This window comes from Merops nubicus, unplaced genomic scaffold (genome assembly GCF_000691845.1).
Source record: "Merops nubicus isolate BGI_N331 unplaced genomic scaffold, ASM69184v1 scaffold17170, whole genome shotgun sequence".
In the NCBI taxonomy this organism is placed as follows: domain Eukaryota; kingdom Metazoa; phylum Chordata; class Aves; order Coraciiformes; family Meropidae; genus Merops; species Merops nubicus.
The window spans coordinates 12,371-28,069 of NW_008583699.1; the positions used below are offsets into that span (position 1 = coordinate 12,371).

The 15,699-nt window shown below is 36.4% G+C and overlaps 1 protein-coding gene across 1 annotated transcript in view; it reads left to right on the top strand.

Moving 5' to 3' along the window:
- LOC103774499 (lysine-specific demethylase 6A-like) overlaps nt 1–15,699 on the top strand; it is a gene marked incomplete at its 5' end in the record, with an annotated part of 22,935 nt that overhangs the window by 3,888 nt on the left and 3,348 nt on the right. The window contains 9 exon segments of the mRNA XM_008941914.1: nt 1,245–1,309; nt 1,413–1,487; nt 3,189–3,248; nt 3,250–3,323; nt 4,336–4,450; nt 6,541–6,728; nt 7,976–8,117; nt 13,572–13,698; nt 14,629–14,799. Of these exon segments, the coding sequence (XP_008940162.1) occupies nt 1,245–1,309; nt 1,413–1,487; nt 3,189–3,248; nt 3,250–3,323; nt 4,336–4,450; nt 6,541–6,728; nt 7,976–8,117; nt 13,572–13,698; nt 14,629–14,799 (1,017 nt within the window).

Below are 15,699 nucleotides of genomic sequence, written 5' to 3' on the forward strand. Positions count from 1 at the left end.
CAGCAGGAAAGTCTCAGCTTTGGGTTTGCACCAAGAACTACAAGATTTTCTGGGGGTTTGTTTGATTTTTCCTCTGTTATAGGTTGTTGGTAAAGATGCAATATATAAAAAAATGCTCAGAATTATGTTTTTCAATTTTCCCTTGGAAATCAGAGAGACTATGTACATGTGTCTTTTGCCTAACACTGCTTTGACCTGTCCTTAGGTGACTTCTCACAGTGTTCAGATGAAAGCATTCTACTTTCTACTTTTGGCTTGCCCTAAGTGATCTTTTTTTATTCTTCTTCTTCTAACAACTATTACATTGCTTTTTTCTAAGGTGTCTTGCAGTAGTTGATAAATCCATCAATCCATCATCACAAGGCTCCTTTTTGTTTCTCTTTGTCCTTCATTCAAAGGATGAATAAGACTTTCTCAGGTACACAGGGCACTTTGAGATTTAACAACAATCCCATTCAAAGTCAGAGATCCTTGGATAGCTTCCAGGCAGTTCTTTCCTCCTTTTTGTCTTACTCTTTTTCTTTCTATGTCCTTCTTGCCAAAAAAAAAAGTCTTTAGAAGTAGTTCTTTGAGCACACTCTGTTTAAATGATCAAATCACATCATTTAATATTGGTTAATTTTTTTTTCCACTAGTCACGGTCCTACTTACTGCAGTGCTAAAATAGCATACAGCTATGATGATTTCAAAAGATTTTATATAACAGATTTTATAAAATCAATTTTATAAATATTAGTCATCCTAGGCTCATATGAGGATACCTGCTTGACTTTGAAGGAAGGTAAGTGTTCTAGTCTCAAGAAGTTAACAGTATTCCTTAGGATTGGCTACCAATTCACCTGCGTAATAAAGCAAACCAACATTCTTATTGGCAACAAAAATGTAGGCTAGCAGAAATGTTGACAGTACAAATATTTTCTGTTGTTTTCTAGTCTGAGATTAACTGCATTTGTAGTCCTGAAGAATTCTTTGCAATGACTTTTTCCTGGTAACTTTTCTTTTTTCATTTTACTAACAGTAATATTGACATAAAGTCTTAGATACAGATATTTTAAAGATTGTACCAGCGTCTTGAAAGAAATACACTTACCTCTGTGAACGTTATTACTTTATACCTATATGTTGTATATGTATTCTTGCTTTAATGTATATGTAATGTATAATATAAAATATATATAATAAATATCTAATAATAATAAGTATAAATAATATATTTAAAGTGTTTCCACAATTTCATTTTATAGGAGGAAAATGAGAAGAAGAGTCACCACAAGGACCACTCAGATAATGAATCCACATCTTCTGATAAGTAAGTGGTATAACTGTGATAATTCTATAGCTGGTTTTACGTGTGTTTTTTCACAGCATTCCCATTTTCACATTCACCTGTATATATTTCTTTATATTTGCAGCTCTGGGAGGAGGAGAAGAGGACCTTTTAAAACAATCAAGTTTGGGACCAACATTGACCTGTCAGATGACAAAAAGTAAGTTGATTACAGTTTCCCCTGCTCAGAGTGATAACCTACAGTACGATACTCCTGGAAAACCAATGCATTCTTCTCAGACATCAGTCAGTCTGTTGATAAACCCAGTTCCAGCTGCACACCCCATTTCCACAATGAGTCTTTAAACTATCATTATGAGTCCTTGACATGCTAAAATCTCTTCTCAAACTTTTCTTTCCAGAATCTTTATTTTTCCAGAAGTGAACTTTAAAATCCATCAGAAACTGTTCTTTCTAGTCATCCTTCTAATATATTACCTTTGTTTAATTCTAGGGCTTTAAATTGTTTGTGTACAATTTCAGTTCTTTCTGACAATACATTTTCAGTCTTTCCACAGAAACTGTAAGATTAAAGGGCTTTTTTTCTTTTTTGTTTGTCTGGATTTTTGTTATTTGGGTTTTGTTTCCTCTTGTTCCTAGTGTCATATTTTCTGTTCCCACTTTTTCATAGCTCTTGTTCCTCTACCCAGAAACAGATTTCAAAATACATGGTAAAGACCAGATCAATGCTTACAGGTGGATAGGCCATGATACCTCTTCCAGAGCCTAAAAAAATAAGGCAAAAATTGAGTATTCCTTAGACTGTGTGTATGATTCTGTGAGTAGATGAAGGTAGCTCACAAAACCATCAGAAAGTATTAGAAATACTCTGAATGCATGGGTTTATTGTCCAGTAATAACTTATTTGCTTCAATCTCTACTTAGTCTATATTTCATAAGAGATCCATCACATCTAGGCTGTCAGTTCTGCCAGCTGCAGTACAAAATTTAAAAAAAAAGAAGAAAAGCTTATGGTGTTTGAAATTGGGGAATAAGACCCACTTAAGGTGCTATGGTCTTTTTTTGGTGTAGTCACTGAAAGTTATATTTCTTTAACCTAAGTATAACTAACCTGAGGCTCATAAGGAATTGGATTTTGATGCTTTGAATATTTCTTCTAGGATTCCCTGGAAGATGCCAGGTCTGCTGATCTGCCGTCTTAGATTTTCCTTCACAACTATCTTTCCCCTCAACTAGTCTGTCATATTTCTCATTATATTTGGAAATACTTTAAACTTGAAAGAGTAACATGGATACCTAGGTGACATTACAGAGCTCCAGCAGGCTTCTGGGATTTTTGTGTTTGAAGATCTGTGTTTTTCTTAATGCGGGTGTTCAGTTCCATAGCACCTTCATGTCATTAACATTATTCTGGATCACAGCAATTGTGTGCACAGGCTAGGATATGTTTAGACAGTCTTCTTGACGTATGTTGTAGCATCATATTGTTTGGCTCTTGAAAGCACAGTTAACAGTTTCTGACTGGCTTGCTTAGAGTGTGAGGAGAACACAACTCTATTTCAGCTCTGTTTTCACTTGGAAAAGACATACACTGGGGTGTAAATCACAAAGCAGAATTTTCTGGCAGTATAGCAGCAGATTAGCTGACTGCAAGAGTGAGTCCAGTCACCTTGCTTTTTAGCTCACCATTAAATGCAATTGTTGTTTAAATTTCTGTAACTATCAACTAAGGGTATTGCATTGTCTCAACTTAACTCCTCGGAGATGCTAGGTAATACAGCAGTAGGTTGCCTGCTCCTTTATCTCCTATACTAACAATTTTTTGAAAATGTTTTTATTTCCCGAATTCTTGTAAGAGTTCTAGGGATTCACAGTTTGTCAATTTGCTATTTTGCTGCAGGTGGAAGTTGCAACTCCATGAACTGACAAAACTTCCTGCTTTTGTACGTGTGGTATCAGCAGAATGTTGGTCATACCATCCTGGGCATGAACACAGTGCAGCTGTACATGAAGGTTCCAGGAAGCAGAACACCAGGTGAGTACTTCTCTTTACAGGAAAGAAAATCAGATTCTACTACTGTGATGTTGATTTAACTGCACTGCAGATTTTCCATATCTTACAGCATGCCTAAGCCTGATAAAATTACACATATTCAGTATTTTTTTAATTTCTACTTTAACTGAACTCTGTGTGTGCAAAGTACTAAATTACCTTATAATGGAAATTTCTGGATTTCTGCAGTGCTAGGTAATTACCTTACTAGCCTTTTGCATGACATAATGGATTGTTTAAGGGAGAAAAGAGAATGAGTTTATATACTTGGACAGGATTTGTATTTTATATGCCATGACAGTTTCTGTGGGCTGCCCAAGAAGGTGTTATGCAGTCATAGAAATCAGTGTAACTTTAAATTTTAGATTCTTTGTTGTCTGAGGGTTGGACTCAACCCTCTGCAATGAATAGTGCTGTGTTAGAGGACTGGACTGAGACTTGAGGGACCTGGACTAAGTTTCAGGATCTGTTTTTTCTGAAGTACAACTTTAGCAAGTTCCATTAGGGATTACGGCTCAGTTTTCCAGCTGTCAAAAGAAGATAAAATACTGGCATTTCTGCATTGATTTGGAAAGCTCTTTGGGACAAGTTTTCTTACTACTTGTCTATTCAGTGCCTGAAGTCATAAAGTTTTGCTCCTGACTGGGACTGTCAAGAGCTAGCATAATACACAAAATTTAAGCTTTAGCATCTTGAAGCATTTATCTCTACAAAAAGGGAACTCCTGAAATATTGGTCAGATTTGCAAGATTTGTAGCTCCAGCTTTTAATTTTCCACAAACTAGCAGAAGCAGAATTCTCTTGTCACTGGTAGCTTAACTACATTTCTTACCACTGTTAAGTACCCAAATAGTGTGTGTGTCATATAAAATTATATACAAATACTTAATCTATGATGTAGGGGGTTTTAGTAATTATCACTTTGCATTTTCGTAGCATTATTTTGATAGATCAGCCTTAAATAAAGTGTGTTTGTTTTTTCTCTAAATTTCAGGTCATCAAGAAAATAACAACTTTTGTTCAGTAAATATAAATATTGGTCCAGGTGACTGTGAATGGTTTGTTGTCCCTGAAAGCTACTGGGGAGTCATGAATGACTTCTGTGAAAAGTAAGCTGAGCATGCTATTTTTCTCTTAATTTTGTCAAGTTCTCTGTGCCTTTCTAAGACCTAAGGGGGCAAATTACTGAGGGTGTTGTAAGAGGACGTTATTTTATAGATCTTCCGTGTAGTCAGAAAAGTCTTTTCAAAAAGTCAAAACTCAAAATGTAGAATTCATACCAAATATTACATTTGTACAATGTACAGAAACTTGGATTGCCTGTGATAGCTTTGCTTTCAAAAATTAACATTCGGTCTATTATTTGGTTTTTTTTTTGAACACAGCAATGAAGGAAATGCAAGAAGTGAGAGAGGGGTAGTAGCGAATGCTCATCTGGGGTCAAGATTCAAATTTGTAGTACGTTAAGGGGGATCAGAAGTTCAGTATAAGCACAGGCTGTCGGCAGCCAGTGTGTTATCGTGTGGTGTCAGTCCAGTTTTGGTAACAGTAACATTTGCACACCAGAAAACCCATCCCAGTGCTTGCTGTTTATGTAGGCCCTCTGTCATGCATGCTGAATCTGACCTCTGCTAGTACCAAACGGTGATGTGTTCGTAATGGCTTATAGGGCTATTGCAGTGGAGCAACAGAGAAAAGTTGAGGTGAAGGAGCTGGGCTTTTGGTTTGGGGTTTTTATTCTAAGTGAGGGAGTAAAGTATTGTTCTAGTGTGATGCATGCTGTTAATCTTTGTTATGATTCATGTACATGTTATACACGAGCGAGTACAGAGTCATTAGTGTTTTGGGATGATTTCTTGCTGCATCTAGAGAAAGAGTTTAGGTTACTCAGACCCCAGGAAGTGTCATGGCTTGCTTTGCGTACACTTACATGTTTGTAGCTTGCTGGAAAAGTTGAGGCATACTTACTTGACTTTGGGGGAAACAGGCAGCTCTAGCACAGGGGTTTCTGTGTTGTGCCTTGTGTTCAGTGGATGCTTTAAAAACAAACAACACACACACATGTGCCCATGCACCACTACCCCACCAAAAAAAAAAAGAGCGTTGTTTTCCCTAATCATGCTAGTATTCAGGCAGTAGCCTCTGATGCTGATGTTGCAGGAGATATTTTTTCTTTTCCTTATCTTGCATAGTTAAAACTGGACTGAGCTCTTGACTTTTCTGCAGAGCTGCTTCAGAGCCCTGCAGATTAATCTCAGTGTCTCTGTACTCTGTATTTTCTGCCTATTAATTGATAATTGTTCTTATTTAATCTAACTTTACAGAGATTAGCCATCTCAAAACTGCATTTCAACTGATACAACTGCAATGTCTCTGATGATGACATGCCTTTTACACCATGACACTGTCCTCCTGAGGGTGACAGAGAAACTAAAGATCTTTGTAATGTCATAAAATGTCTGGAGTGCCTGATAGAAGCACTGAATTGTCTTTGAAAACTGTGAATCATGACTGATGTCTCATGGTGCAATATAAAAACAGTATAAAAATGGGACAAGGATGGGAGAGAAGTATGTGTTTTGCACAACCATAGTGGAAGAGTTCGTGCAGAGGAAATCCATAAGGAGGTGGTTTCTTGTGCTTCTCAGGAGGGTTGAAAGTTCTTGGCTGAACATAACACAGTCTTGTGGATCACAGTTGAGATGGTGCCAAAAGGTTGCTTGTTGTGTGGACTGTCTTCACATGCATACATTGACAGTATGAGAACATGATTGGCTTTATTCAAAACACAAAGCATTCTTAAGAGCTGGTATGGTCTATGTATCGAATCAGTCACTGGTTAAAAAGGGAGCATTCCACACCAGTGTTACACAAGAGCTGACCAAGGATTTCTATGCCTCAGCATTAATAAAATGCTGGGAAACTTAAAGGGAAAGAAAACATAACTGAAAGCCATAAAGTGACTTCACATGGACAGCTGGAAATTTAAGTGTTTTAATGTATTGCAGGAGGTGAAATGTGGAATTAGGAGGATCAGGAATTTTTATAGATGAAACTTGACTTTTAATTAGACCTCGTGGGTCGCTGATTACGTGCATTTATTGTGGTGATGAGTTTTTACAGGTGGTTTCATTGAAATATCAACTGCTAATATGTCTGCTGATAAATGCTGAAGAGTTTATTTGTGCTGTTGTTTCAGGAATAATATGAATTTCTTAATGGGATCTTGGTGGCCAAACTTGGAAGATTTGTATGAAGCCAACGTCCCAGTTTATAGATTTATTCAAAGACCAGGGGATTTAGTGTGGATAAATGCTGGCACTGTTCATTGGGTTCAGGCTATTGGTTGGTGCAACAACATTGCGTGGAATGTTGGCCCTCTTACAGGTATGGTTGAATAGTGCCTATGCTGAATTAGGTATTTTAAGTATTACATATGCCACAGAACCTGCCATTTCTTACCAATTTACCATGCTTTACTAGATTGAAAAAAAAGAACATACTATATTTTAAAACAAAATGTGTTGAAGCTTCAAGTAATTCCACTGTTAAGAAAAAGAGAGCAGCGGTCTCTGTATTCATTCCTTTAACGGCCTTGTAAAAAATTATTGTTTTGTTGCAGAATAAAATGTTTTCATTGATTCATATACTGTCTTATAGGGCATTTCTTAACTTTTTTTCCCAAACTTCGTTCTGTCCAGCAGACTGTACTATAGCTTGCATGTGAGTTGAAGGAGTTGTTTGTCCAGTCTGGCTTTTGTGGGACGACAGACACCTAGCTGTTCTTTAGCGGGAGCGTCAGGAAATGAAAACAGTTGTAAAATTTTATTCATAAAGGAATATTCAGTTTTCCAGACCTGGTGCTCTAGAAGTCTTTAGTTTTGAACTATGGCCTTGAAAGATTTTTAGATGTGAGAATGAAAGGAAATTTCACAGCTAAAATGAGATTCTGTCCACCTTTTGAAGAGGATGTACTTCCGAAAAACTCACGTTTTCTTAAATAATTTAAATTGTGCCTTTATTTCATTATGGTGCAATAAATAGTATAAAAACGGGGTTGTATGACTGACTGATACAGAGCTCACATGCTCAGTCGCAGTAAATTTTCTAAATCGAAAAGCTGGGTTGAGTAGGCTGCTTAGTGAAAAAAGTCTTTACTCATTGCAACACATCTCTCAAGGTGCAGTCTTCCTTTTTAAGACAAATTATGTACCATAGCGTTGTAAAATCATGATAAAGAGTGAGTAGAGTGAGATGTAGATGTTTCAAATGAAGGGTTTGTTTTGTTTTGGTTTTTTCAAATCTAAAATGTTTGGAAATTTATTAAGTAACCCTTTTTGAAATACTGTTCTCTGTTCACCATAGAAATTGAACACTTGTCAGGAACTTTTTTTCACAGATATTTGTTGCCACTGCTGTGATATTGTGCAGGTTTTTGGCATCATAAATACACTTCTTAAAACAAGTTTTCTAGAATTCAGGTGTGGTTGGAATGAATGAGTCACTGTGAATGAAATTTAATCTAGCCCTGAGAGGTATAAATTTATAATATAATCAAATTCTTTTAGATTTATCCTATTGATAACGTATTTCTTAACTTGACTAATTGCTTCTGTAATTTTGTTTTTGTGTAGCCTGTCAATATAAATTGGCCGTGGAACGGTACGAGTGGAATAAACTGCAGAGCGTGAAGTCCATAGTGCCCATGGTTCATCTTTCATGGAACATGGCTCGAAATATCAAGGTCTCAGATCCAAAGCTTTTTGAAATGATTAAGTAAGTTTGATTTAATTGAACATTTACTGTATCCGTTTCCTCTTCAAGCATAAAACAGTAGTTGATTTGTAAGTAATCCTTTATAAGACTTTTCCATTCCTGAGAATCAAGCCAAAATTATTTTCTATTCTGCTTTTCAAAGAATCCTTTTATAGATATCATTAATTTTATTACACTTTACTTGATGTTGTTATGGCATAGCTTTATAATGATCTAATTAACAATTAGCCTTTTTCTTAAATGTGCCATAGACAATACAGGAATTTACAGAGGCAGCTGATTTAGACTAGAGAAGCTGTTCAGAGAACCTACTATAAGAAATAACAAAAATAGGTCATCAACCCAAATATTAGAATTAGAATACTTAGTCATTTCTGCAGCAAAGTTAAACTTCATTTTACCTTTCTAGAACCTCTAGTTAGTGCTCACATGCTGCCATTTGGAGATCCAGTATGAATGTTTTAAATAGAGGCAAGTAGGTATTTGAAAGCCTCCTTGCCTTTGCTGCTTCTTCTGAACAATGAACTAATTGACGTGTCAAATGATAACTGAGCTTAGTGACATTTCTCATATACATATTGCAAAATGCAGGAATATTCCAGGCTTGAAGCATCTGTAGTAATTTTCTTTAAAGAGTGCAGCCTTAAGCAAGTATATATCATATTGCAGCACTATTATACCTAGGTTGAGGAATGAGTGGTCTTTTTAGCGTATATATTTTGTTTGTCCTAAAGAAAGTGGAGGAATGAATTCCAAAGCAAATTACTCATCATGAGAATATTCTGGTAGCAACACTGTCTGTTTTCCTTAAGCCTACCAAAGGAGCTTCTAGCTTGAGCACTTCTTAGTATTATCAACTTACTGGATCAACACACATTGAATCCTTTTATAATTTGCCTTGGAATGGACTTTTAAAAAATCAAGTGGGTTAATTTGAAAAAAAAAAAAAAGGGGGAGGGGGGGCAAAGAACCATGTTTTTTTCTTCTCCCAAGCAGGATTTATTGTTGACATCTGAGTGAGACGTTTTTACAGTAAGAATTTAATTCAGGCTTGAACATCTGTTGCAGAATGGTGGAACTGGTGAAATTGTAACTTCATAAGGACCAAGAATGTTGAAAGTTAAAGACAGGGAGGCTTGTAGTTTCTGTAAAGCTAGATTTTGGAATAGCATTTATGTGTGAATAATTTCTTAAAATTTAGTAACTAATATTTAGGGTAAAGAAGATCTTTGCTGAAGTCTTGACAGTCCTGCCCCCTCAATTAAGCTATTCAGTGCTCATATTCAAGATGCCAGCTGTCATAAAAGAAAAGGGAGAAAATGAATATTTAGAAAAGAGAAATAAAAGGAAAAGAAGCAGGGTGTAGGAGGGAGGTAGCCAAAAAGTCCCTTGGAAAAAAAAAAAAAAGGGGCAAAAAACACACGCGGGGAAAAAAAGGGGGGGGGAAACACAGCACAAACATAGGCTTTTTTCACAGTAATCTTCCCAAACCCAACAGGTGTTGATTGTAAAGCTTGAAGCAGTTCTGGAATGTTAGTGACAAAGTACAATTTGAATTTGTTTTTAGCACCTGTATTTTGCATTTGCACAAGCTTGAGGTTTTTTGCTATGGTTTAGGCTTAAGAGGAGAAAAACATGGCTGAGCATACCATCATTCTCTGAGAGAATCACTTTAACAGTTCTGAAGAAACAGAGGACAAAATGGTAGTTTTTTATTATCTTGCTGGCTGTCAGCAGCCAAGCTTTTTCTAGCGAGACACCTGAATTTTAGGCATATAGTATAAATGAAGATGCTGAGGAGCAAGTACAGACATCAGTCTTGCATACATTTGCTTTTTTCAATCTACTGAAACCGTTTCTATTTTACCTCAATGAAGCCCTCCATCCATCTTAGTGTCACCCAAATCCCAAGTTCCATGCTATGTGTACAGAAGGGAAGAAGATCCAATCAGTGATGAGATTTGGCTTTGTAATGCCTAGTAGCGGTAACCTGAGATAACTCTTCCCTGTGGTCACTTCTGTTGTTATGGTATGGCTGTTACTAGCAATGGGTGTTACAGAATACACAGTCTAGTATCTGACCTGGGCTTTGTAAGCATACTGGAAATTCAGAAACTTTCATGAATCTCCTAAAGATAGGGAGCCGGTTGCATAATTCTCCTGTGGACTGCTTGTCTGCAGGAAAATAGCAACAGCTGGCAAGTAGCTATTGTCCACTGCTCCTGGTTTTTACTATGTACAAAATAAAGACATTTGTGTGTTTATATATGTGTGTGTGTATGCTTGTGTATAAAACCACTTGAAGAAATAGTGATTTCTGATACAGCTGTTTGAATTTCATCTTGAATAGCTGACTTTTCATTTGTCATCAGAAAAAAAAGAGCCCATATCAGTGGCACAGCTGTCATCTTTTTGCCAAATGCAGGTCTGTATCTAAAATTGCACGTTGAAGATCCCTGAAGTGTGTAGGTAGTTTGAACTCTTCTCTCTGGGGCATCTTAGGTATCAGAATAGTACAGAAGAGTAGCTCTTGGAAAACAGTGAACAGCAGCTTGTAAATCCAACCTGAAAGATAAGTACAAGTATGTCCTGCTGGGTTATGTGACAGTAACCACTGCAGAGACAACAAACTGAAATTTAAGCATACATATAAATACCAGGAACCAGATTAATGATGAAAAGGAATAGAATAGCAGTAGGGGAAAAATAATGGAAAGAAACTTTGCTTTTGAAAGACATCTGAAGCCTCCTTATATTTTTAGTCTGTGCAACTCAATGCTGTCTTGCTAGATAAAAATCAAAGCACAAAACCTGAAACTTTCTCATAAGGTGTTTTTTAAAGATTTGGTATTAAGAGTAGAATCATGAGCAGGCAAAGTGAATTAAAACTTCACTGAGAGATTTCAACACTCAAAAAAAGGGAAAATTAACCACATGCTTCTTGAATAGAAGCTAGAAGGACTTTTACAAATGCATCTGGGGAAGAGAAGAATTTTAGAGGTAGTGGGAACATAGTAATAAAGGCTTAAAAAATTAATTCCAAAGTAACTGAAATACTAAGTTATTTTCCAAAAATAATTTCAGAAATGTATAAGAACTTGACATGGGAGAAATGATTTTGCACAAAATGGTGAGGCAAGATAAAATACATTTCAGTATCCGTAGAGAAGATGTATTACTTTAAGATAGAAAGAGGTCAGTTCCACATTGCCATTGAGATGATATCCACACTTTGAAAAGTTTTACTGGATATCTAAATATTCTAACAAGTTTCTCACTGCCCTTCTAGAATAAATCAGGATGATGCATATTTTAAATTCTTTTTCTCATAAATATTTGAATTTGACCAGACATGATTTACTTACACTCTTTATGCCATACCTGTGAAGAATTTGAGAGAGTGATATGGTCTAGATTTTCTTTTATCTGAATTCTCATAGTACAAGAATAAATGCAGGCCTACAGTACTAAAAGCTGACACCATTTAACTTACACATTCTGACTCCACTAGACACCTTTTTGGCTTTCTTTAGGATTCCCAAACTTTAGGAGATTGTGGTGCTTTTTCAAAGCGATGGTTCATATGTTTTCTCCCATCCTTTGGCAGCATAGTTAAGACACGCATTTTGAATTTTACACAAGGAGAGGGAATTCACCTTCTTGCTGTTGTTTTCAGCTTTGGTTGCAAATCTGGCAAACATTGGCAGCAATGTTATGTGTGGGTTATGTTTTGGGCAATTCTTTTCTCACAACTGCTATACTTAGAAAGTCTTTGAAAATAACACTTTGAAAATTCTTTGGAAGTCAAGAGGGGAGGACAATGGTGGCAAGTGCAGAGAATTTATTCCAGTTGCTCTTTGGCATACCCAAAGACTTTTCCACATAACAGCAAAAGAGAAGAATGGTAGCTTTTAAATTTATTTGAAATTGGGCTGTATTGCTTAGAAGAATGCTATGCCAAAGTTACTGAGCTTTTCAGAAGCATGTTAGCAACAACTCGAATTAATGTATAGTCTATCGCATAAGGTTGGTATTAGCAATCTGGTTCTATTAACATCAAGCTTCAAAAGTGTTGAAGGAGTTACAGCTAAATGAGCTGTTCAATTTTTTTTAAAATTCAGTCTATGAAAAGACGATGTTTAACGTAGAAACGTGCTTTCGTTTGCATTGTTCTTACAGTGAGGGTATTAATGAAGCCATAGACTTGTTTTTAGTGAAGATGGACAGTCTGAGTGTAAAACATCAAGAGGAGAGTATCGTAAAGTAAGCCTGAGATTCTATTAACTGCTTGGAAACACATGAAAGAAGCGTTTAAAAAAAAAAACCCAACCTGTCTATATTACATGTTTCAGGCTTTAAAATGGGAGCAAGATCAAGTTGGAAACATTTTGATAGCACTCTGGAGCGCTTTGTTTTCTGTCCAATGTTTATTCTTCCCCTTACGTTTTTTCAGTCTTCCTTCTGCATCTAATAAGCTTGTAACATAACCACCCTGTGGAGGAGAAATTTAAAGGCTGCAAAGGCTGCAGCTCAAATAAATAGGATAGCTGAGAGCTAAAAATTATTGTAAATAATATTGTAATTTAGAAATCTGGTGACCTGTTTTGCCAACTTATTTTTAGAGAATGTATATAGCTCATACAAGGCTAGAAAACAAGTTAGATTTTTCTAGTACAGAAGAGAACTGTATAAAATTGTGAAGATAGCATGATATAATTTTTTATATTTTAAAGAAATATGGCAGGAAGTTGTTGATTTTAATTTGACATTTGCCCAGTTCTTGCCTTCATTTGTAAAAAAAGTGGGTTTTTCAATGTTAATTTTTTTTTTTCCTATGAAGAGACTTCCTTTTTTAATACAAACCTGTTTGCTTCCCTTTTACATAAAGAAGATACATGTTGATAGATTTTATTTATGCTGTGCATAGAGTGATTCCAGTCAGAACATGGGTTTTCAGACTTTGGATAACTGGAAGTTTAGTGGTGCTGAGGAAGTAACAAGGCTCCTAGGATGTTAGTTAAAACTGTTCTTTGGATTGGGCTACAGTCATCTACACAAAATATGAACAGTTTTTTAGAACTTGGCAGTTCAAACTAACTTTTTGCTTATAAATTCGTAGTTAAAAATAAAACACATTAATTGCTTTTGAAAGCATATTGTTTTACTGTACTCAAAAGAGCATTCATGTGTTCCAGTCAAAAATGAAAGCTATACAGCCTGTTTGTAGGGCAAGGGGCTATACTGAAATGGAATATATCTACACAAAGGTCCATGAGCATGTGGTTTAACTTCTACTGAAGTCATGAGTCCAGTGATTCTTACCAGCCAGCTGCCTCTGAAGTCCTGGAGGAAGAGGAAGTTCCAGATGCAGAGTGCTGAAAGAAATTTAAGCCTACTTGAATCATGCTGTAAAGATTAATATTAAACTGAATATACAACTGATTTTGGTTGCAGGTACTGTCTGTTGAGAACTCTCAAACAGTGTCAGATGCTGAGGGAAGCTCTGATTGCTGCAGGAAAAGAGATTGTCTGGCATGGGCGAGCAAAGGACGAGCCAGCTCATTACTGTAGCATTTGTGAGGTCAGTAAAAATATGTATTGGGTATTACTATAATATTTATATTTTGTCATGTCTTTTGTTGTTGTTGCTATTCTAATTTTGCTTTTAGGTTGCAGCATCTACTATGTTTTATAAGCACACATATGTGATGTGGTACTGTCTTCAAAGAGCTTATCAAGCTGTTTTTCTAGATATAGGCTGTATTTTGCTGCAGTCTCTTCCACAGTACTTCCACAACATGGTTATTCACTAGGTCGATTTTCAATTCTCAGTTATTATAAAAAGTTATTATCCCTTCCCGCATATAATTTGATCTGCTGAGCTTCATTTTAAAGGTATATCTGTCTTCATTTCAGAAGTCAACAGCAGCACCAAAAGAGGGAGAATTTAAGTAACTTGTATTCACAGGACATAACTTTTACCTGAAATTTTTGATTCTACTTTCTGTTAATAGTTCCTTTAAAGTATTGGATAATAGTTTTCATAAAGCTTAAAAGAAAATAAATTTTTCCTTCCCCCCTAGCAATCAGTTTCTCGTTATCTTGTGATTGAGCTTCTTGGGCAGGATGAGCATGTGACTGAGCAGTAAGGAAATAAATTGCTAACTTCTTCTGCAGACATTTAAAAAGGGAAATTGGGTATAGTTGTTAGAAATCCCGACCTTACTGAGTAACCCCTGTTCAGAGTATGAATCCTGCTTTGTCAGTATTGACCAAAAGCTTTCCCATATCACCATTCATGCAGATATCCTACATGTAGTATTAGTGGTCTTACAGTATTGCACTTCTCTGTCCAAGCGATAGGAGGGTAGATTTTCCCAGAACAAATCTATTTTTTTCCTCTTTACTTGAATATGGTAAGGTTATAATTCTTGAAGCAAATACAGGTTTTGTGATTCAACTTTTAACAAATAAAATGGTAACAGTTGACTTTCTGGTTCCTGTCTAACAGGTGGAGGTCTTTGATCTGCTTTTTGTCACTAGTGAGAGCAATTCTCGAAAGACGTACGTTGTCCATTGCCAAGACTGTGCGCGAAAGATAAGCACGAACCTGGAAAATTTTGTGGTGCTAGAACAGTACAAAATGGAGGACTTGATGCAAGTCTATGATCAATTTACATTAGTAAGTCAAATTAATAAGTGGGTGCATAAATACATGATTTGTAAAGCCGTTGTAGACTGTCTTGGTACTCCATTGTATGAGTACCGTGGACTTTCTGATTCAAATGGAGGAATGGGTTGTGTGTGATATTTACAGAACAAAACGCTGAAGAGTCAGAATGATGTGAAATAATACAGTAACTTACTGCAGAACGTAACCACTGAGTTTTCAGGAAAAGTATGATGTTACAATTCATAAAGTTGTGGCTTTAAAAATCCAATAGAGATCACCTGAAGACCATAACTGGATCAGATGGAGATGGGAAGAATCAGGACAGTGAAGCTTGGAGAAACTAGCACCAGGTTCAAGAGCATCTCTAATACATTGGTTGTGGTATGAAGTCAGTATAGCAGCAGAGCATCCTATGCACTCAGACCCCTTCCCTCCCCTCCCCCACCCATCCCTTCCCAAATCGGCACTGTCCTTCTGCTTAGCAAGTGGATGCTCTCAAAAAGTTCTGTCCTTTGGCTTGGGGCCTCCTTTGCATTTCAATTTAAAGCAAAAAGCCTCTTTGCCATTATAGCTTGGTGCTATATATGGCAGCCTCCTGCTTTGAACTGTGTCAGCACAACTGTCCTAACATTTCACCCAGGTTTCATTGTTCCAGGCAAAGATGGCTTGTTTGTAATCACAATGAAAGCAATGCTGGATTTATTTTTATGAGCCTTGCCTCTCTGTTGAAGGAGACAAACACTGGAATAAGCGTTATGAGAATTTCGCGTTGAATTAAATACAGCAGCCCAGAAATGGCTGTTCCTTTTGATTCATTTCCAGGTGCTGCAGAAAATGTATGTTTAGACAATTATTTCATGTTATGCTAACATGCTAAGTTCTGACGTTTTGAACTAAGGCCTCAAGGTT